The following is a 24,112-nucleotide window of genomic DNA, read 5'->3' on the forward strand; positions in this document are numbered from 1 at the left end:
ACAGATAAAGGGCGGATTCAAACTGCATTCCGATTGATTAGAACTGTTTCTGAAAACAGTTTCCTGGTCCCCGCTGACCAGCATTCACATGGGCCAAAATTCTCCTGTGCCCGGACTCCCTGGAGTACACTTCATTCAACTGTAATGGTATTCTTGTGCCTCCCGGGGGCGCTTGTTGACCATGGAGCTTTGGGAGATATAGAATGTCATGTCACAGACGAAGAGTATCTTGTCAGAATTTAGAGCGAATATAAAGTTTTCCAGTGTTCCTGACGTTATCTTGAGTTGTAACAATAACAGAACAACAACAGAACAACAATACACAACCAAAGCAGTGTGTGCTGACTGTCTTTGAAACATCACAACGTAACGCCGTCTGTAATCTTCGCGCCACAGTAACGTCACTGGCGCATCCTTGGTATCTTAATAGTGACGTCGCGGATCAATCCTTGTTATTTTCATCCCAGCAGAAGCGACACCACTTCCTTGTTCATGGAACGGTAGCTTCACATTGCAGTGCACCGTTCTTGAGGACGCATCAAGCGGACTCGAGACTACCTCTGCCAAGCAGTCTCGAGAACGCACCGGAGACCGCAGTGTGAATCCGCCCAAAGACTCAGTAGACTCACTATAAAGGATTCTCATTGGCTGATGGACTGCCTCTCTGTTTTTATCTTCGTCTCTAAACACATCAACTTACAGTCTTTATACGCCTTATAGGCTGGTCTCTCCCCCTCCCCCCCCTCTCTCTCACACACACACACACACACACACACACACACACACACACACACACACACACACACACACACACACACACACACACACACACACACACACACACACACACACACACACACACACACACCTAGACTTTGTTAATATTCTGGGTGGTGGTTTTCCATAATTCAGGCCAACTGTATATAGTGATGGGTTATTCAACATTCATGAACTCTGGATGTCTGGAGAAAGAACTGATTATCAGACAAATGAAAGGCTTCAATTATTCACCCTGCAATGCAATGCACACACATACGCACAGGCACACACACACACACACGCACACGCGCACACGCACACGCACACGCACACGCACACACACACACACACACACACACACACACTTTAGCTTTTTACATTGGCACATCGACTATAGCATAGCTAACACACAAACATTTAAAAGCACACGTGCGGGTAGTTCTGAGTTCTTCCATAAAGGTGTAATTGTCATGGTGATCCTTAGGTTCTATTATTTACAACCAATCACCAGCTCTGAAATCTTCTATTGCACAGGCACACAGGCACACAGTCACACACACACACACACACACACACACACACACACACACACACACACACACACACACACACACACACACACACACGCACACGCACTGCGTGTATACCACTCCAAACTGTGGGTTCATGGAGTTAACCATGCGTGAGGACCCAGGCAATATTTCTCCTCCTTTAAAATCAACCAGTAATGACACTAGAATAGACCTGCCTATGGAAATATCTCCACAATGATACACACACACACACACACACACACACACACACACACACACACACACACACACACACACACACACACACACACACACACACACACACACACACACACACACACACACACACACACACACACGCACGCTGCTGAGAGTGAATTCTTTGCTGTTTGTGAAAGAGGAAAACAGCTTAATGAGAGTAATAGTCAATGATGGATAGGTTGGGGCACACAATCACTGGCCTATATGCATGAGACCCAGTCCAGTGAGAGTGTGTGTGTGTGTGTGTGTGTGTGTGTGTGTGTGTGTGCGCGTGCGCGCGCATGCGTGCGTGCGTGCGTGCCGTCGTTTGTGCGTGTCCACGACCAGAGAGGCCAGAAGGTGAATGGAAAAATACTGGAGTTTTGTTTTCCTCTAACCTCACTCTGTCTCTCTCTAAAACATAATTCATTGTTCATGAAGTGATCCATCCATTTTAGGTGATTAGTCTATCATCATTATTATCATTACTATTATAACACCACATCTGGATGTGCACTTTTAAATTAAATTAAATCTAATTAAAATAAATTCAATTATATTAACAGAGGATTTTACCGTGTGACCCTAAACAGTACAATTGAGGCTGTAGTAGCAGCTTCCCAGATTAAAAAGGTACATACTGAGCACAGAAAGGCTCACGGAAATGAGCATTCAAATATTAAAGGTGATACACCATGCATTTAAAAAGTATTTATGTCATATTGTTTATGTCCCAAAAACGTTTTTTAAAAGGTTTGAGGCTAAATTACCACTCCTGAATAGAGAGCCTCTCTCATTTTTGATTGGCTCTCAGAGCATTTTCAGCTGCAGTACCACCTTTGGCCTGAACTGCGCCACCCCCCCTCAAAATCTTTTAAAACATTTTTTTTTTTTTTTATTTATTTATTTTTTCAAAAACGGCCGTCGATGATGTCATCGACGGCAGCAAATCTGGACAGCCTGTTTTGAGAACCCGTGGGATGCTTTTAACTTCTGCCTTCCCAAAACCAGAGAAAGACACAACGGTCAGAAATGGGACTTTGTGAGGATAGAATTGGTGCTAGTGGGACCCCAAAAAAAGGTTTTAAAATAGGAAAAGTGAAATTTCACGGTGTATCACCTTTAAAGGGCTTCTAAAAGTCACCAGAATATATATTCAACATGACAACCACCCTAAAACTTCTTCTATGGGTACCTGATAAAAAAAAGTTATCAGCTTTTACCCAAACATGTTAGGAAAGTCATTTCTGAAGCACTTTTCTGAATTGGCCCCCTGACTAATAATGCCATGGTAAATCCCTGGCTGGAAACGTTTTGAGCAGTGGTGTAAAGTAACTGAGTTTTACTTAAGTACTGTTACTTAAGTACAATTTTGAGGTATTTGTAATTTACTTGAGTATTTCATTACATTTCAGAGGCAAATATTGTACTTTTACTCCACTACATTTATTTGCAAACTTTAGTTACTTACTGGTTACTTTGCAGGTATAAATTATAATATTATAAACGATACATTAACGACTTTAGCTATTTTATAGCTAGGCTATTTGCCGATCTACGAGCTTGTAGATCTGCTATTTTCAAACATTTTGTACTTTTAATTTTGGTATTTTAAGTACATTATGATGACAATGACAACATTTTCAAACTTTTACTCAAGTACATTTTGAATTCCAGACTTTTACAACAGAATATTTCTACATTGCAGTATTGATACTTTTACTTAAGTAAGACATTTGAGTACTTTTTTCACCATGGTTTTGAGTGGTCAATAACAGGATAAATCAGGGAGCTGTTCACAAACTGCACACCTAGACCTAGTGTAGCAACCTGCAATCCCTAAATTGCACAGGTAAGCCACACCGTTATTAGATCCTGTCTTGTTTGGTTTAAAGTGTTAAAGCATGCGGAGCCACATACTGTAATGCAGTTAAAATGTGCTCACAACTAATGAAGTGCTTGTGGAAAAAAATCAGCTTTTGCATGGAGAAGGTCAGGACTCTAACCCGTGAGGTCATATGGATTTATAGTGTCCGAGCAATCAAGCATCTATCCATCCATCACTTAGGAATTCATAATGCATATTATCATCAGGGGTGTCGCACCAAATCTTGGGCCCTGGATACAAAAGGATTCACTGCGGGGCCCCCCATGAATGTTCTTCATAGGGGGAGGGGGTTTACCCCATTTAGACTGGAAACGCATTATTATTAATTTGTGCTTTAACTATTGAAAAATATCAGATCTACAAGCTCACAGCGCGGCACCGAGTGCCGCGCTGCGAGCTTGTAGATCTGCTATTTTTCAGTGGTACTCAAACTTTTTCATTTGAAGGAACCCCAAATGATATGTATTTGGCCACGGACCCCCATCTCAAAATGTTTAGTTCCAGGAACCCCCCCAAAAGCTACATTTGAGTTAAAAAATACATACTGTATATTCAAAGACACATTTTCATGACTTTTCAAAAACAGCAGATCTACAAGCTTGCAGCGCGGCTGCGAGCTTGTATATCTGCTATCTTTCAATAGCTAAAGTATAAAGTAAAATTAAGGCTCCTCCACCTTGGGCCCTAGTAACTCAGTCCCACTCCCCCCCCCCCCCCCCCCCCACCCCACCCCCCTTGTGACGCCCCTGATTATCATCATCCATTCATCCATCCATCCTCTTTAATGTACTCCTCACCAGGAGGCGTCCAGGCCAGGAAGAGGGAGCGCGGTCCAGACACTGTGACATTGGAAGGAGGAGCGATCCCGGTCGGAGTGGACACTGGTGTTTGGACGACATACCTGCCACTCAGACTGCTCCCGCCCCTTGTGCTGGCTTCTAGCTCATACACATAGCTGCAGAGGGACAGAAGGAAGGACAGATAGAAAGGAGGAAACACAGAAAAGAGAGACATTGAAAGGGACATTACACTGTACACACCAGTAAGACGCCTAAGGGCAAAAAGCGACCGCGCGCAGGCATAAAAATCGAACCTCTGTTCGAAGTGGAGCTGTGTGTGTGTGTGTGTGTGTGTGTGTGTGTGTGTGTGTGTGTGTGTGTGTGTGTGCAACAGCGCCCCTCCCTTAACATGTGTGGTCAGAAAAGGTTACTGCAGGCTACAGACAGACACGGAGACAGACAGACCCACACACACGGCCACGTATAGGGAGCTCCACACAGCTCCAAAAAGGATTCTATTGTATGGGCATTCCCAGATATGGGCTTAATATTGATGGGCATAAAAGGAATTCTATTAGTGTGGTTGCCCTAACAGGGCATCATCTGGGAATCAGATGCAGAGGTGCCGTGCTGCGAGCATGTAGATCTGCTATTTTTCAGTGGTACTCAAACTTTTTCATGTGAAGGAACCCCAAATAATATGTATTCAAAATGTTTAGTTCCAGGAACCCCCCCAGAAGCAACATTTGAGTTAGAAATGTTCACTTAAAAAATACATACTGTATAAAAACAGACAATAGTACAAAAGCTATAGACATTGTGGCGTTACTCACAGACAAGATGTGCCGGTTTTCATAGTTAACTGCGACCTACAGTCGTTGTACCTTGAAAGTGCTGGTGGTGGTACCACAATGGCAGGTTGGTGGTGCCACCTAATTTTCTATTCTATAGCTCCACCACTAGGTGGTGGCAGAGAGCAACTAATGCCCAGACACAGGTAGTTTCAGTCAACAAATAGACAATTGAAAAAAAAAAAAAAAAGTTAGTTAGCTGTTTTTTTCTTCTTTTTTAAAAAGAAAAAGAAAGTGTTGCTTTATACACAACTGTGTTTATAATATCGTCACCTTATTAAACTAATGGCCTAAGTCATTTTTTCAAGGTTTTCAGGAAACACAAAAAACTGTGCCAAATGTAGAATATATTATATTTCTTAATTATTTCAATTCCAAAAAACATGAAAAAATATGACTATTGACATACAAATAAATGTGTATGTCAATCATGTAACATATAAGGATAAAATGACTTAGGCCAATATCTGAACATGCCATTTTAACTTAGGCAATTATAAACCTTATTTAGGCCAAATTATTTCTGCAGTAAGTGACTTAGGCAAAAAAGAATTGTCTGTGAGGGCCCCTAGTAGTCTGTGAGGGCCCACTAGAAGACTTTGAGGGCCCCTAGTAGTCTGTGAGGACCCACTAGAAATGTGTGAGGGCCCCTAGTAGTCTGTAAGGGCCCACTAGAAGTCTGTGAGTGCCCCTAGTAGTCTGTGAAGGCCCACTAGAAGTCTATGGGCTCACTAGAAGTCTGTGAGGGCCCCTGGTAGTCTTTTAGGGCAACTAGTAGTCTATGAGGGCCCACTAGAAGTCTGTGAGGGCCCCTAGTAGTCTGTGAGGGCCCCTAGTAGTCTGTGAGGGCCCACTAGAAGTATGTGAGGGCCAACTAGAAGTCTGTGAGGGCCCCTAGTAGTCTGTGAGGGCAACTAGTAGTCTGTGAGGGCCCACTAGAAGTCTGTGAGGGCCCCTAGTAGTCTGTGAGGGCCCACTAGAAGTCTGTGAGGGCCACTAGAAGTCTGTGAGGGCAACTAGAAGTCTGTGAGGTCCAACTAGAAGTCTGGGAGGGCCCCTAGTAGTCTGTGAGGGCCCCTAGTAGTCTGTGAGGGCCCACTAGATGTCTGTGAGGGCCCCTAGTAGTCTGTGAGGGCCAACTAGAAGTCTGTGAGGGCCCCTAGTAGTCTGTGAGGGCAACTAGTAGTCTGTGAGGGCCCCTAGTAGTCTGTGAGGGCCCACTAGTAGTCTGTGAGGGCCAACTAGAAGTCTGTGAGGGCTCCTAGTAGTCTGTGAGGGCCCACTAGAAGTCTGTGAGGGAACCTATAGTCTTTGAGGGCCCCTAGTAGTCTGCGAGGGGCCACTAGAAGTCTGTGAAGGCCCCTAGTAGTCTTTGAGGGCAACTAGTAGTCTGTGAGGGCCCACTAGAAGTCTGTGAGGGCCCCTAGTAGTCTGTGAGGGCCCCTAGTAGTCTTTGAGGGCCCACTAGAAGTCTGTGAGGGTCAACTAGAAGTCTGTGAGGGCCCCTAGTAGTCTGTGAGGGCAACTAGTAGTCTGTGAGGGCCCACTAGAAGTCTGTGAGGGGCACTAGAAGTCTGTGAGGGCAACTAGTAGTCTGTGAGGGCCCACTAGAAGTCTGGGAGGGCCCCTAGTAGTCTTTGAGGGCCCCTAGTAGTCTGTGAGGGCCCACTAGATGTCTGTGAGGGCCCCTAGTAGTCTGTGAGGGGCAACTAGAAGTCTGTGAGGGCCCCTAGTAGTCTGTGAGGGCAACTAGTAGTCTGTGAGGGCCCCTAGTAGTCTGTGAGGGCCCACTAGAAGTCTGTGAGGGCCCCTAGTAGTCTTTGAGGGCAACTAGTAGTCTGTGAGGGCCCACTAGAAGTCTGTGAGGGCCCACTAGAAGTCTGTAAGGGCCCCTAGTAGTCTGTGAGAGCCCACTAGAAGTCTGTGAGGGAACCTAGTAGTCTTTGAGGGCAACTAGTAGTCTGTGAGGGCAACTAGTAGTCTGTGAGGGCCCCTAGTAGTCTGTGAGGGCCCACTAGAAGTCTGTGAGGGCCACTAGAAGTCTGTGAGGGCAACTAGTAGTCTGTGAGGGCCCACTAGAAGTCTGGGAGGGCCCCTAGTAGTCTTTGAGGGCCCCTAGTAGTCTGTGAGGGCCCACTAGATGTCTGTGAGGGCCCCTAGTAGTCTGTGAGGGGCAACTAGAAGTCTGTGAGGGCCCCTAGTAGTCTGTGAGGGCAACTAGTAGTCTGTGAGGGCCCCTAGTAGTCTGTGAGGGCCCACTAGAAGTCTGTGAGGGCCCCTAGTAGTCTTTGAGGGCAACTAGTAGTCTGTGAGGGCCCACTAGAAGTCTGTGAGGGCCCACTAGAAGTCTGTAAGGGCCCCTAGTAGTCTGTGAGAGCCCACTAGAAGTCTGTGAGGGAACCTAGTAGTCTTTGAGGGCAACTAGTAGTCTGTGAGGGCAACTAGTAGTCTGTGAGGGCCCCTAGTAGTCTGTGAGGGCCCACTAGAAGTCTGTGAGGGCCCCTAGTAGTCTTTGAGGGCAACTAGTAGTCTGTGAGGGCCCACTAGAAGTCTGTGAGGGCCCACTAGAAGTCTGTAAGGGCCCCTAGTAGTCTGTGAGAGCCCACTAGAAGTCTGTGAGGGAACCTAGTAGTCTTTGAGGGCAACTAGTAGTCTGTGAGGGCCCACTAGAAGTATGTGAGGGCCCATAATAGTCTGTGATGGCCCCTAGTAGTCTTTCAGGGCCCACTAGAAGTCTGTGAGGGCCAACTAGAAGTCTGTGAGGGCCCCTAGTAGTCTGTGAGGGAAACTAGTAGTCTGTGAGGGCCCACTAGAAGTCTGTGAGGGCCCCTAGTAGTCTGTGAGGGCCTACTAGAAGTCTGTAAGGGCCCCTAGTAGTCTGTGAGGGCCAACTAGATGTCTGTGAGGGCCCCTAGAAGTCTGTGAGGGCCCCTAGTAGTCTGTGAGGGCCAACTAGAAGTCTGTGAGGGCCCCTAGTAGTCTGTGAGGGCAACTAGTAGTCTTTGAGGGCCCACTAGAAGTCTGTGAGGGCCCCTAGTAGTCTGTGAGGGCCCCTAGTAGTCTGTGAGGGCCTACTAGAAGTCTGTAAGGGCCCCTAGTAGTCTGTGAGGGCCAACTAGAAGTCTGTGAGGGCCCCTAGTAGTCTGTGAGGGCCCCTAGTAGTCTGTGAGGGCCTACTAGAAGTCTGTAAGGGCCCCTAGTAGTCTGTGAGGGCCAACTAGAAGTCTGTGAGGGCCAACTAGAAGTCTGTGAGGGCCCCTAGTAGTCTGTGAGGGCCAACTAGAAGTCTGTGAGGGCCCCTAGTAGTCTGTGAGGGAAACTAGTAGTCTGTGAGGGCCCACTAGAAGTCTGTGAGGGCCCCTAGTAGTCTGTGAGGGCCCCTAGTAGTCTGTGAGGGCCTACTAGAAGTCTGTAAGGGCCAACTAGAAGTCTGTGAGGGCCCCTAGAAGTCTGTGAGGGCCCCTAGTAGTCTGTGAGGGGCAACTAGAAGTCTGTGAGGGCCCCTAGTAGTCTGTGAGGGCAACTAGTAGTCTTTGAGGGCCCACTAGAAGTCTGTGAGGGCCCCTAGTAGTCTGTGAGGGCCCACTAGAAGTCGTTGAGGGCCCCTAGTAGTCTGTGAGGGCCCACTAGAAGTCTGTGGGGTCCCTAGTAGTCTGTGAGGGCCCACTAGAAGTCTGTGAGGGCCCCTAGTAGTCTGTGAGGGCAACTATAGTAGTCTGTGAGGGCCCACTAGAAGTCTCTGAGGGCCCCTTGTAGTCTGTGAGGACCCACTAGAAGTCTGTGAGGGCCCCTAGTAGTCTGTGAGGGCAACTAGAAGTCTGTGAGGGCCCCTACTAGTCTTTGAGGGCAACTAGAAAAGAACATTTCTAAGAAATTTTAAGTGTGCCTCCAGCTCGCTAAGTGTGTGCAACCTTGTATACATACAACACTAACCTTTATTACAGTAAAAGTTATAACCAATAGGGGGCAAGGCCTGAACCATGGAAATAACATCTTTAAATGATATGTTCTTGTTTCTTCTCCTGGAAGACGCCATTTTGAAAGGTGTGTTAAAATGGCCTAAGTCACATTTTATTATGACTTAGGCAAAATAAAATGGCCTAAGTCTCAGTCTTGGGGGGTCTTGACAATTGTTTTAATAGGTTGTAACAGGAAGGCCTTTTAAGTTGGGACTGAGGCGCTTTTACCAGAGGTGGCAAGCATCATCAGGAGGTGATTTAGGCCAAAAACTCATTTTCGGAAAAAATGACTTAGGCCATTAGTTTAATAAGGTGACGATATTTAACAACAATAAACACACTAAACAATGTTAGACAAAATAAATACAAAAACATATTCATAATTTATCTTTTGAGGCAGAAATAAGCTTGGGTTGTTTATCCCTTTAAAGTTATTTAAGGGGTAGCTTGAGTGAGCTATAATATTTTAATTTCATGGATATTTTTAATTACGTTTAAAATATAACTCTCTGTGGAAACAAGTCCCCAGTACCCAAGGAACAAAATCAAACCAATCAAATCTTTCAGTTGTAATAATTTTTTGGCAGTTGTAAATCTGCATTTTATGAAGCCACTTAAAAGATAGGCCTATATTTAAACGTGGTAAAACATTGGAGCTTAAAGGAGCTATAGTCAACTTTTTCATTGTAGGGCCGACACTTTGTTTACATCCTAGTCTATAGACTAGAATGTAAACAAAGTGTCTGTCTGACAATGGCCAAAATGATTATTTTATCATTATTTCACGCTTTTTGTGGTCATTTTTGAATAGAAACACATATATGAAGCTTATTTTTTTATAAAATATTTTCGAAACATGTTTATTTTAGCATCTGTTTTTCAAGAAAAAGTTGACTATAGCTCCTTTAAGCAATGGACAACATTTTAGTGGCTAATGCAAGGATTGAACCCCCAACCCTTGACACACAAGTCTGACTCTCAGACCACTAGACTACCTTCATCCTGTTGATGAGAGACCATTGTGTGGTCACCATTGTGGTCGCAACTAGTCCTGCCCGGGGGGGGGGGGGGGGGGGGTGTGCACAGTGTCAGTGATGTCATAGTCATCAAATTTGGGCACTGTTTCAGCATGCGACTGTTACCATGGTGGCGACAGATACGAAGTACAGGTAGGGTGGCCATACGTCCGGATTTTGGCCGGACAGTCCGTTTTTTGACCCTGCTGTCCTCCTCCCAGCTCAACCTGTGGCCGGACGCATTATTGTCCGGCTTTTGTAAATCTCCTGTTAGAATATACAGGTCTGACTCTGCACAGCCAGTGCAGTGCCACTATCAGCCAGCCAGCCTGCTGGCTTACATTTGCATCACGGTAATTCCCACGTTTCTTTGGTCTAAAACAGCTTGCAGCTCGCCTATTCATTGGTATAGTAAAATAGCAGATATACAAGCTCACGGTCACAGCGCGACACCGCACCGCAGCGTGTGGCGTGCTACGTGAGTGCATTTTGTTCAGTGCTCGTTCCCAACTGTTACACTGGGCGCTAGAGTCGCTCCTCCCACACTTGTTAGATGCAAACCGACGTCAAGGTTTGCCCAAAGACGCCGAAATGAAACGAAATTTTGCCAACAATGGAGCAAGGTCAATAAGTTAATAAAGAAGCACAGATTTGACGCTTATTATGCACTTTGCACTGCTGTGTGTAACGGGTTGATGTCAGCAAAGGGAAGCTGGGAAGGTAGGACGCAATGACATGCTTCTTTGACTGCCTGACAGGCAATGACTCAATGTGCTGAAGGTTTTCCTCTCGTCTTATTTCCCCCCCCCGTTGGATCCCTAGCCTGTTCCCCAATTGTGAACAAAATAACAGCAGCTGCAGCAGTAGCCATATATCCACAAGTCTCCCCTTCTCTTCCCCTCTCTCTGTTATATTATTTCTGATATGCCAGTCACGTGGATTCGATTTCTAATGAGACAATTTACCCCAAGAATAATTGCAAAAAAACTATTTATAGGCCTATACAGTGTAGGCCCATCATAAAATAACATAATTCATGAAGGGTCTTTGGGTGCATAAATAAGGGAGGTAGGCTACCCAGTCTAAGTTTAAACCACTTTAAACCTATTTTACACTATAGGCTATCCGATCTACAAGCTATGAGCTTGATCTAGTTTTTTCAAAAAGTGTACAAATCTGGAATAATATGAGGGTCCCTGGCTGGCACAAAATATTTTGAGAAGGGGGTCCGTGACTAAATTGGCCTATATCATTTTGGGGGTCCCATACAGCGCGCCCCGGAAAAGTGTCCTCCTTTCTGAGGTCTTGCTGGTGGCCACCCTAAGTACAGGCGGCGTTGATGTCATCAATTTGGGCACTGTTTCACCCGCTTATGCCCATATATGGTGTTCGGTGTCCTGGCCAGTCTGTGACGTCAGTACTATGACGTCAGAGTACTGTGTGGACAGACGGCGGACAGACATTCCGTAAAGTAATAGTTAGATATATATATTCTAATTTAGCAGATATACAAGTATCTGCTATTTTTGAAGCAGTGAAAACCGCTTCCAATGAATGGCTTTGTGTGTATCACGCCCATATATGGTCATTTCAGTCCAGAATGAACAGGCTTTTTCAAAAACAGAATGTCCGTTTAATTACCATATATGGTGATCTCAGTCCAGAATGAACAGGGTTTTTCAAAAACACAAAGTATGTTACCTTATGTCCATATATGGTCACTCCAGGCCAGAATGAACAGGTTTTTCCTGTCCCACAGAATGTCTGTTTAATTACCATATATGGTGATCTCAGTCCAGAATGAACAGGGTTTTTCAAAAACACAATGTATGTTACCTTATGTCCATATATGGTCACTCCAGGCCAGAATGAACAGGTTTTTCCTGTCCCGTACGTAAAATATCAGTCCAGAATGAATAGGCTTTTTCAAAAAGCAAAATGTCCCCTCCCGGTTAGATGAATAGATACTTTGAGGATTGGTCAAGCTTCACATGATAATTTGGCCTTCAGGGTTTAAAAAATGTAGTAAGCCACAAATACATTCAGAATAGAGGTTTTATCTGTCCACCGCTTCACTTCGAACTGAGGTTTGATTATTGTATATACTGTATGGATACAGATAAAAAACTAAAGTGGATGAAAAACACATTACATTTGCTAAACTATTCACTTTCAGGGGTTCATAAGAGGCAGAACTCCACTGGAAGAAGAGACATGGTTATAGTTTGTGTGCAGCTTGGGATGAGATTGGTTCAGAACAAAGTTTGTGTTTAGGGAACACAGTGAGGTATTAATAGACATCCATCACTTTATGTTATTGTCATTAGTTGGGTCTCAATTTTGCAAATTGAGGCTTCACCACATGGTCAAAATTACAGAGTTGCAACACAGCAAAAGTTGCGTATAACAGTTACCTTCCAGTGATTTTTGTAATCTTACTTTATTCATTATACTGCTCAGCGACTTTGATGTTATAATTGCTTTCAACTGTATTCGAGTGTTATGTGTTATGCTTTCAGTGCCATTAAATTAGAACACAGACTGTCAGTGTCACGGATTTAATTTGCATTTGCTGTTTTTGTAAAAATAAAATATGGGGCGCCCGTCGCAAGTTTACTATGAAAACCGGCACATCTTGTCCGCGTATCTCTGTCTGTACGTCCCGCCTGACACTGTAGTTCAATGGGTTTGTCGCTCTGACATCATGCTCTGATGTCACTGTGATGTCAGGGGAACCACTCTTAACAGTCTTTTTTGTTGATACGCCTGACACTGTGGTTCCCCTGACCCATCATTGTGACATCACAGGTGACATCACAGTGATGTCAGATACTCAGAGCAGGGATCTCCATATATGGGTATAAACAGGTGACATCACAGTGATATCAAATACTCAGGGCAGGGATCTCCATATATGGGCATAAAAGGGATTCTGTTAGGGATCTCCATATATGGGCATAAAAGGGATTGTATCCCAGATGATGCCCTGTTAGGAGAACCATACTAACAGAATCCAAATATGGCCAAGACAGATGGCCCTTAGGTTATTCGATTTTCAACCGAGGAAACCCTGCCTTCGATAACGTCACCAGACCCAAATGAATCGTCATATTTTTTATTTATTTTTTATGGCTGTGGCTAGTGATTGATTGATTGATTGAAAATTTGATTAGACAAAAACGGAAAACAGTACAAGTATAGTCAATACAATAGAAATGTAGTACAGTACAAGTACAGTTAAACATCCTGCCTATAAGGAACATCCCAAATAAGTAATTTTACGGTCTTTTTCACATTGGAAGTCCAGGGCTGGAGCCAGGCTATAGCTAGCCTGGAAATCAGACCAATCTGCCATTGAAAAAGAAAAGAAAAAAAGAAAACATTGTCCTCTGCAGATTTGGTCTGGCACCACTCAGTTGGGATTGGATTTCACTCCCTCTGAAGTAGTAAGGGACCGATCAGGGCCCAGTATGCAAATATGGGGAAAATATGGGCCTTTTTTAATCCGCCCCTTGGAAATGCAGGTTCCATACAGAGATTCAGGCTAGGCTATGGCATCCCTATTCTGGGGGTAACATTTGCAGAAAATAGCCGAGGAGTTGTGAGCTTGTAGATCAATTTTTGGCAAAGAGGTTAAGTGCAGAGGGAAAAACATATTACACATATACAAAAATAATTCGCACATTCCTATTTTCTTGTATCCTATCTCAAATAACATCTAAATATATGTGTTAAAACCTTTAAAATCATCTTGTAGCGCTTATGACACCTATAAGGCTCACTTCCGAGTTCCGACCCTCTCGTTTTGTCAATCAATTGTAATAAATTGAATTATGCTGTATTTAAAATAATATTTAATTCTCTCCTCTTTTTGACTTCCTCACACACGTGCACGTGCGCACGCACGCACGCACACACACACACACACACACACACACACACACACACACACACACACACACACACACACACACACACACACACACACACAACCTCTCTCTCGCTAGCCAATGACATCATAAGATAGATCTCCTGGCTGTGGAAGTGAGCGTCCATTTAACATTAAAAGCCTTTAATTTGCTATAAACTCTCCTCACGTGCATTAACAGGAGCTGCTTGGGTTATTGTTCCAGCACACAGCGTTTAAACAGGAGGCCATTAGCGGCTCTGGAGAGGCTCCGACAACTATCAGAGAGGCTTTAAAACTACGTGTTACTCTGTCACGCACGCATGCACGCACGCACGCACGCACGCACAAAGGCATATGGACAGTTGTACACACACACAACCATGTGCTACTCGTAGAAATATAACAAACATTTATAACAACAGAGAGTGAGAGAAAGAGAGAGAGTGGGGAGAGAGAGAGAGAGGGGGGGAGGAGAAATAGAGAGAGAGGGGGAGAGAGAGAGAGAGAGAGAGAGAGAGAGAGAGAGAGAGAGAGAGAGAGAAGAGAGAGAGAGAAAGAGAGGGTGGAGAATGGCATTAGGTTTCAATGGGAGAATAAACTTAAAAACTTCTTGACTGAAAGATATTTATCTAGATGTCTGTATATCAAACCATGAAGTGTGTGTGTGTGTGTGTGTGTGTGTGTGTGTGTGTGTGTGTGTGTGTGTGTGTGTGTGTGTGTGTGTGTGTGTGTGTGTGTGTGTGTGTGTGTGTGTGTGTGTGCGCGCATCTCATGGGGACAGCCAGGCTGAGGAGGTTAATTCTCTCGTCATCTTAGAGCAAAGTGACAGCTAATCAACATGGTCATAAATAATCAATGGCCACTTTGGACAAGCACGCACGCATTAACTTGCACATGCACAGGCGCGCGCGCGAACACACACACACACACACACACACACACACACACACACACACACACACACACACACACACACACACACACACACACACAGTACATACAGTACACCTAGATAAACACACAGGCCTCTCCAGATAATGGGCCTGATGTTCCCAATGTGATTCTGGATGCAGGAATAAATTGGGAAAAGGGGCTTGAGAAAGAAAGAGAGAGAGAGAGAGAGAGACAGAGAGAGAGAGAGAGAGAGAGAGAGAGAGAGAGAGAGAGAGAGAGAGAGAGAGAGAGAGAGAGGGAGGGAGAGAGAGGGAGAGGGAGAATAGAAAAGGTGGAATGGAAGAAAGGGGAGAGAGGAGAGCTGTCAGGATGGGAATGCCTTCTGGCAGGCTATCTGGAATTAGGGAAAATTAAACGTCTCACACACACACACACACACACACACACACACACACACACACACACACACACACACACACACACACACACACACACACACACACACACACACACACACACACACACACACACACACACACACACACACACACACACACACACACACACACACGCGCTAGCAAGCAAGCACGTACGTGCATATGACTACAATTGAAGGTTGTTATCCAGAGAATTGTATTGGGGGTAAAGAGGAGGTGTCCTGAGGGAGGAGGGGGAGGGGGGGGGGGGTAAATAGAAGAGATAGAAGGGAAGGAAGGAGGAGAGCTGGAGAAGAAAGGAGAGGAGACAAGGATACAAGCTCAGGAGGGGAAGAGAAAATAGTAGAGCTCAACACAACACAGCAGAATACACCCAGAGGCGTGAATTGGGTATGGCAAGCAGTGTTGATTTCGTTGACTAAAACTATTACGTAAAATGTTTGTCGACTGCGTTTTTTCACTGACGAAAACGAAATAAAAACGAAATAAAAACTAAGCTGTGATGACTAAAACTAAGACTAAATATATTGACAATTTCGTCAACAAAATAAAAACTAGACTAAAACTTTGGGGAGGGACTAGTGGAGAAGAGAGTCATGTTAGGTTGCTCTCCGGTGTTGCGTGCTGAAAATAGCAGATCTACAAGCTCACAGCGCGTCGCAGCACGACACGTTGTGAGCTTGTAGATCGGCTATTTTCAGCCAACCAATGCAACCAATGTAAAATCAGTCATTACAATCCCATCAAGGCCTGCCAAAATTCATTTTAGTCAACTAAATCAACTGTAGATTTAGTCGCCTAAAATCTTATGATATTCAGTCAACTAAAACTAGACTAAAACTAAAACTTTTCAGGTGACTCAATTATGACTACAACTAAATGACATTCTATTCAAAAGACTATGACTATAACTAAATCAAAATTTGCTGTTAAAAACAACACTGATGGCAAGGTATTGGAGCCGCCATACCTTGGCTACAGGGGAACAAAATAAAAATGTACTTCTTAAAATAAATTCATTGTGCCTGTTGCTAAGGTATGGCAACATGACTGGTGTCTTGCAACGCACGCGAAGGCGCGCGTTGCAAGACACCAGTCATGTTGCCATACCGTAGCTTTTGCTGAACTGACGCCACTGAATACAACACAACAATACCACACTACACAAAACACAAATGATCCGTCTTGTTGGAGAGATGAATAAAGATTACATTCAAATGAAGGGAAATAAAACCTATGCTTCACTGCTGTCTGCAAATAAAACACTCACCACATACCCTGTGTGATTTTAAAGTGTGTGTGCATGTGCGTGTGTGTGTGTGTGTGTGTGTGTGTGTGTGTGTGTGTGTGTGTGTGTGTGTGTGTGTGTGTGTGGTATGTTTGCATCTGTCATCAGCATGTTAAATATTTGCTCATTAAATGACACAAATAATCACACACAGTGAGGGCCATGGAGAGGCTGATAGCAGGCACACATGCGCACACACGCACACACATGCGTGCACACACACACACACACACACACACACACACACACACACACACACACACACACACACACACACACACACACACACACACACACACACACACACACACACACACACACACACACACCTAAAATGGTTCAACTAGAGAGATTTATCACGATGATTACGATTTGATGACGTATTGAATGTGGAAATGTGCATGCATGCACACGGCATGTTCTTTTATATGTACTAGGGCATTCACGAATAGTGATTTTTAGTATTCTAATTATTCGACTCAAAGTATTCGAATAGTCGAATATTCGAGGCGAACATTGTGAAAATAGCAGATCTGCGTTGCGAGGCGTTGTGATCTGCTATTTTCACAATATTTATCTGTGGAACCGAGTCACATTAAATGTAATACATACAATTCCAAGTGCTTGTCAGGGTGGGGGTCCCAGTTCAAATATGTTTATTTTGGGGGTCACAGCCTAAAAAGTTTTGAGAACCCCTGGTATAGAGCATTAACAAATTCATCCACCAGGGGCATTGACAACTCATTCTTATATGTACTGTATATAAACTGTGTGTTCAGATAGCACATCCATGCAGGCGGCCAGGCGTGCCTGCCCTGCGCATGTGCCTGCGTGTGTGTGTCACTGCACCTGTGGTCTGGCTCCAGGTGGGTGTCGGTGTAGTTGAAGTGTCCGTGTCGTCCAGTGAACACAGAGCGACCGTCTCTGATCAGCCTGTACTGGAACACCGGGCCGTTAGGCTGGGCTGGCTGGTCCCAGTACAGCTCCACGGCTGACCTGTTGACCACCAGGTGTCTGGGGCTGGACCACACTCCTGCAGGGGTCACCGTCAGGACAAGTTACTGGCCCACTCGTTGAGATACAAATGTATTGCAATTAACCAATTCCAGTGGCGTGTATATCACGGTTATATTGTGAAAATAGCAGATCTACATGCTCACAACGCCTCGCGTACCCAATTACCCCTGCCATACCCAATTGACGCCCCTGACCAATTCTAATTCTGTTTTTGGCATTGGACATCGGAACATGTTTAACAAAAAATATATTTCTGTTTGCCTTTTAGGCTTTTTAAACAAAGATTGCACAGGGCAGATATAAGACAAATAATAATGATTGCAAATAGATAATGTACTTAATGTATTTAATCATTTCAAATAAAATAGTGGAAATAGTAATCTACTCAAATGCATTGGACACAATGCATCGCAACGCGTTGTGAGCTTATAGGTCTTTTTTTAAATGTAGGAAAATGTTTCAACAATTATGACGATTATGCGAAATAATTGCAATTAGGCGATTATGTCACAATGGTGACTGACAGGCCTAGAGGACAGGAGGTGACAGGACGAGAGAAAGTGCAGAAGATGGGAGAGGAGGAGCAGAGAGAGGAGAAGAGGAGAGACTTCTATTTTTGGGCTGATCAATGAAGTCTTTAGAATCACTTATAGAATCGGGTCAAAATTCTAATTTTCACGATTTTTCAAAAATAGCAGATCTACAAGCTCGCAGCGCGGCACTCGGTGCCGCGCTGTGAGCTTGTATATCTGCTATTTTTCAATAGTTAAAGCATAAAATAATGATACACAAAATGTGTACCCGTTCTGAATGGGTTAAACAACAGAAATTATAGCTACAGTAAAAAGGAGCAAAGTAAAAGAGGAGAGGAGGTGAAAACAAACGATGAAATCATTTGAACAAGGATGTGTGAATGCGCGCTCGCGCGCGCGCGTGTGCGTACGTGCACGTACCAGCAGGAGCGTCTTGCAATGTTCGTCCCGTGGAAGGCTGACTGGTTCCACAGCCGATAGCAGAGCAAGCCACTAACACAAAGCTGTAATCTGAGTAAGGCTTCAGACCTGGTAAAACACACACACAAGCGCGCGCACGCACACGCACACAGACACACGCGCACGCACAATCACACACAATTAGATACAGCATATTCACACAGACATTTATTGACAGGTGAAAGTGGATCAGGTGTTTTCTATTCAGTAGAAGTTAGTAAAAACATGTCTCATGTACAAACACAGTTCCAAGAAAATCAAAGACAATGACAGCTCATATCACCCGGTCCCATCCTTCTCATTTCTCTCCCTCTCTCTCTCTCTCTCCATCCCCCGCTCTCTCCGTCTCTCTCTCTCTCTCTGCCTCCTCCCCTCTCATCCACTCACCGGACGGATCTATACTGTATGCGCACATGTGAGCGTGTGTGAGTGTGAGTGTGTGTGTGTGTGTGAGTGTTAAATTATGCATGCCATAACTCAATAATGAAACAACATGAGAATGAGGCGTGGAGCTGACAGGACAGGAGTCTCATGGCTGTAATGTCATCAGCTTTTGATCTATGATAATTATCATACCTCTGTATGCGTTACGGCTACAGCCCTCTACACATCTTTTATTTATGGACCCCAGCGTAGGATCTATCTGCTGGTCCTAGAACAGCAATCTGTTACATTAATGAGAACAGTGCACTTGATATTACAATAACATCAAAGGAGCGTTCCCGGGATCAGAGTTGAAGAGCTGGCGATGGTGAGGAGACTTTATGTCGTCAGAGTGTGAAGAGGAATTGATGAATAGAAGACCATTTCATAAGACATTACATTTTGGATATCATTTCACCGAGCTGTAACAATGTGACACATTAAACCATATGTTTAATATTTGAACACGTTAGTATGTCATAATTCACTACAATGCAGCACATTTAAAATCTATTCCTTGTGCAATTGTACAAACACAAAAACACTCCAAACTTCCCGAAACAATTAATTCCGCATGTATGCAAATACATAACACACCAAAAAAAAAGGAAATAAACTTTAAACATGAAAAAGACCACCAAAAAATAAATGTAATATTTAAATAATGGAACAAACATGATTTATTATTATTACTATTTTATATTATTATTATCATCATCACACGATCACTATTACTTGACGTATTCTTTTCTTTATTCTTAACTTTTTATCTTAATGTTATGGACTTTCCTAATTAATTTGAGCTGGTTTTATAATGTTGTGATTCACAGAGATTGATTCCACCATGGTCTAGCTGACCCCGGCGCAGCGTGCTCACTGAGTGCGTGATGTCTAGCGCAGGGCTGTGGTCCGTCACGTCACTATGTGCAGCTCAGCCCGCTTAACATGTTTAACATGCCTCACAGGCACCATGCTTAACACACGCTCAGATCAATGTGCATGTGTGTGTGTGTGTGTGTGTGTGTGTGTGTGTGTGTGTGTGCGTGTGTGTGTGCGTGCGTGCGCACGCGTGTGTGCAAATGTTCTCACAACGTTGCCTTGTGTTCGGGTTAAATAAAGGAAATCTGCCAGGCATACGAAAGCACTGGGGATCAAACTTACGGCTCTGATGAACTATTTAACAATGCAACCAAGTGTGCGTATAGGCGTGTGTTTCTGTGTGTTTCTGTGTGTGTGTGTGTGTGTGTGTGTGTGTGTGTGTGTGTGTGTGTGTGTGTGTGTGTGTGTGTGTGTGTGTGTACTAGCATGGTAACTGATGTCATTTGTTGCAACACTGAACGGACATCAAACCTAACAGTTAAATGCAGATGAACAAACACGCCAGGAATGGAAGCATTTGAGAATTCACAATGAACAGGAATGCAGTAATTATTATTTCTGACATCTGGTCAATCTGTGCTGTAACTGTTCAGTGAGGCTGAGTGAGGCTGAATCACAAGACAACCACCATTTAACCCATTAAAACTCGGAAAGAAAAAAATATATATACATATATATATATATATATATATATATATACCGGTATACAGTAATTCTCAAAGATTTCTCATAAATAGCAGACATACAAGCTTGTGCATTTGCTTTTTATTATTTAATTTTTTTAAGTGTATGAAATCTCCTTTATAATTTAGACATTTTTAACACAAATATTTTCTTCTGGTGAGGGTCCCTGGCACAAAACATTTTCAGAGGGGGGTCCGCAGCCAAATACACGTCATTTTGGGGGTCCTTGTCACGAAAAAACTACTGATTTAGAAGGCATTTGTAGAATGGGCCTCAGGTCATTCATGGGTTAAACACTATACTTGGCTAAACGGACATGAGTTGAATTGTACTTGTGCACGTTGTTTTTTTTCCTCCGACCTACACCACATCTCTGTCTGAGCTCCAGTTAAGTGAAAAGGACCTTTTCTTTGACGATGGCGAGCCAGATCGCTGACATAGAAACATTTAAAAAAAAACCTTAGAAGGATTCAAAAGATACTTATAGAATCGGGTCAAAATTCTAATTTTCACGATTTTTCAAAAAATAGCAGATCTACAAGCTCGCAGCGCGGCACTCGGTGCCGCGCTGTGAGCTTGTATATCTGCTATTTTTCAATAGTTAAAGCATACATTTTTTTTTCCTCCGACCTACACCACATCTCTTTGTCTGCAAGCTCACAACGTGGCGCACTGCAAGCTTGTAGATCTGCTATTTTTGGTGAATGTTCCCTGCAGAATAAGAATGCTGGGGTTCAAGTGGTTAATTAAAATATTAGACATGCACAAATCAATCAAAAGTGATGAATGCCATAGATTTAAATTATGCTACATAATAAATGACATTTCAGCATGCTACATGAAATCAAATCATGTTATACGCTATTAAATGATGTTATATGATATTAAATGATCGTATACAATATTAAATGGTGTTATATGATAATAAATGATGCTATATGATATTAAAATGAGTCTATATTATATTAAATGATGCTATGATACTGAGGGCAGTGCCAAGATCAACAAAATAACTGCTCTGTCAGTTAACTATTTATTATGTTGTTTTTAATTACTGAACCAACCAAGACTTTGTCTCTCTTTTAATATACAAAGAAGAACACAGACTTGTGAACGTAGCACGCACGCGCACACACACACACACACACACACACACACACACACACACACACACACACACACACACACACACACACACACACACACACACACACACACACACACACACACACACACACACACACACCACATCTGACTCTTTCATTTCAGCCTGTAGGGGGCAGCGTTGTTCTGCTATAGAAATACCTAGTCTGACAGTCCTCTGTGTGAGTGAGAGAGAGAGAGAGAGAGAGTGCCTGTATTCATGAGGACTGTGTGTGTGTGTGTGTGTGTGTGTGTGTGTGTGTGTGTGTGTGTGTGTGTGTGTGTGTGTGTGTGTGTGTGTGTGTGTGTGTGTGTGTGTGTGTGTGTGTGTATGTGTGTGTGTGTGCACGCGCGCGTATGCTTGCTTGCGTGTCCGTTTGTTAGTTTTAACAACTTAGTTTTAACATTTATCAGAGAATAGATGAAATGGAAGGGAATGTATGTATGTGTGTATGGATCATAGACTGTAAAAAATATGGAGGGTGGGAACCCATTGGTTTCTATGCTGCAAAAATGAAGACTTTTTTTGCCCTCGTATGGGTGTCGCCATCATGGTACCCATTACTACCCAAGGAATGCTATTGGCTGCCAACGGTCACGTGCAACCGCAGAGATACATGGGACATTGTCTTGAACTTGCTGAAATTAAAGCACACAAAGAAGAATCATCAAAAGCCTATGATCACAAGCCCCTCCTACATTATACCCTGCTTTAATATCAGTTATAACATAAATTGGACCATATTTTTACAAAACGCATATCATGTGATTGAAACGAGGCTTTAAGCTAGCGACAGGAACCATAAAGTATTTATGACAATGTTTATTATTATTTTTTCTATTGATTACTCTCACCATGGAGACTTGAGTTCAATAATTCATTGCTATGACAAAAAAAATATTTTAGTCAGATTACCCTCATTGATTCTGGACCCAAATGCATTTGGGTCCCCATCCGGAATCAATGGGGATACATTTATTTTTTATCAAATTATTGTCTTAGGAATGCAACAAAAACTCTATATTATTGAACTCAAGTCTCCATAGCATGAGTAATCAATAGAAAAAAACGTAATTTTGGGGGTGAACTACTCCTTTAAGGTAAGAAAATCAAATGTAAAGGTTTGGGGGAAATGAATGTGAATGAAATGAATGAATCCTATGGAGAACATGTTGCTTTTGGTACCAGAACAGCACAACTAGCAGCCAATTATAGGAACTTTTAGTTCCGTGTTTGCTTCATTTTAAATCCAGAAAACTGGCCCACTGGTATGGATGGATGGATGGATGAAGGGCGAGATAGATGTATGGATGGATGAATGGGAGAAGGTGTAGGGAATGTATGGATGAAGGGAAAGATGGATGAATGGAGAGAGATGGATGGATGGATGGATGCAGGGACAGATGTGAAGGCCATTCTAACATGACAGACAACAGTCTGTCACCCAAGAAGGTGTGTGTGTGTGTGTGTGTGTGTGTGTGTGTGTGTGTGTGTGTGTGTGTGTGTGTGTGTGTGTGTGTGTGTGTGTGTGTGTGGTGCCTAGATATAAATGCTGTAGGAGAAAGAGAATGAGAGTGAGGGAAAGAGAAAGAGAAAATAGAGAAAGGAGAGAGTGAAAGAAAGACAGAGATGGAGAGAGAGAGAGAGAAAGAGAATGAGAGATGGAGAGCGAGAGTGAGAGAGAGAGAGAGAGAGAAACAAAGATAGAAAGACAGAGCGATGGAGAGAGAGCTTTGATAACACCTCTCCTAAATAATTAAGAGTTGGACTTCCTGTCTGTGGCTCTCTAATGTAGAGACAGGATCAGATCACACACACACACACACACGCACGCACACGCACACGCACACGCACACACACACACACACACACACACACACACACACACACACACACACACACACACACACACACACATATGTATGCATGGTGGAATCAGGGATGAAGCAGAGTGAAGAGAAAGAGAGATTAAAGGAGGCATCGCCTAGGAAGAGATTTTTATTTCAGTTAAATTAAATATCGCCAAAGCGTCTGCATCTCAAAAAGAAGAGATCCCGTGTCTTCTAGAGCTTTTAGAGTTTCCTAAACTTTCCTAAAATGTCAAATACCCCCAAATAACCAGAGCCTCTTACTTTTGAAAAACTGCTTTAAAAAAAGAAAAAAAGTGTGCAAAAGTGTGCAATGTGCTTGTGCATTGCATCACACTCTAGAAATATTTTAAAAGCTTTTGAACATCTATCTACCAGTAAGACTCCCTAATCGGGAGATAAGCGACCGTTGGTCGCTTATCTCCACAAATATCACAACCTCCACCTCTCACGTCATACGGGCAGCCATAGTTACACCTGGAATGTTGAATCTCCATATATGGAGATAACCTACGCATCACACAAAGTGTGACCTCACCAGCCCATACTTG

The 24,112-nt window shown here is 43.5% G+C and overlaps 1 protein-coding gene across 1 annotated transcript in view; it reads right to left on the minus strand.

Moving 5' to 3' along the window:
* ush2a (Usher syndrome 2A (autosomal recessive, mild)) overlaps window positions 1-24,112 on the minus strand; it is a gene marked incomplete at both ends in the record, with an annotated part of 371,709 nt that overhangs the window by 65,740 nt on the left and 281,857 nt on the right. Inside the window, 3 exon segments of the mRNA XM_080730052.1 lie at window positions 4,218-4,375; window positions 17,404-17,587; window positions 18,525-18,632. Coding sequence (XP_080586178.1) covers window positions 4,218-4,375; window positions 17,404-17,587; window positions 18,525-18,632 — 450 coding nt within the window.

This window comes from Nannobrachium achirus (assembly GCF_963921795.1).
Source record: "Nannobrachium achirus genome assembly, chromosome: 7".
Taxonomy (NCBI): Eukaryota; Metazoa; Chordata; class Actinopteri; order Myctophiformes; family Myctophidae; genus Nannobrachium; species Nannobrachium achirus.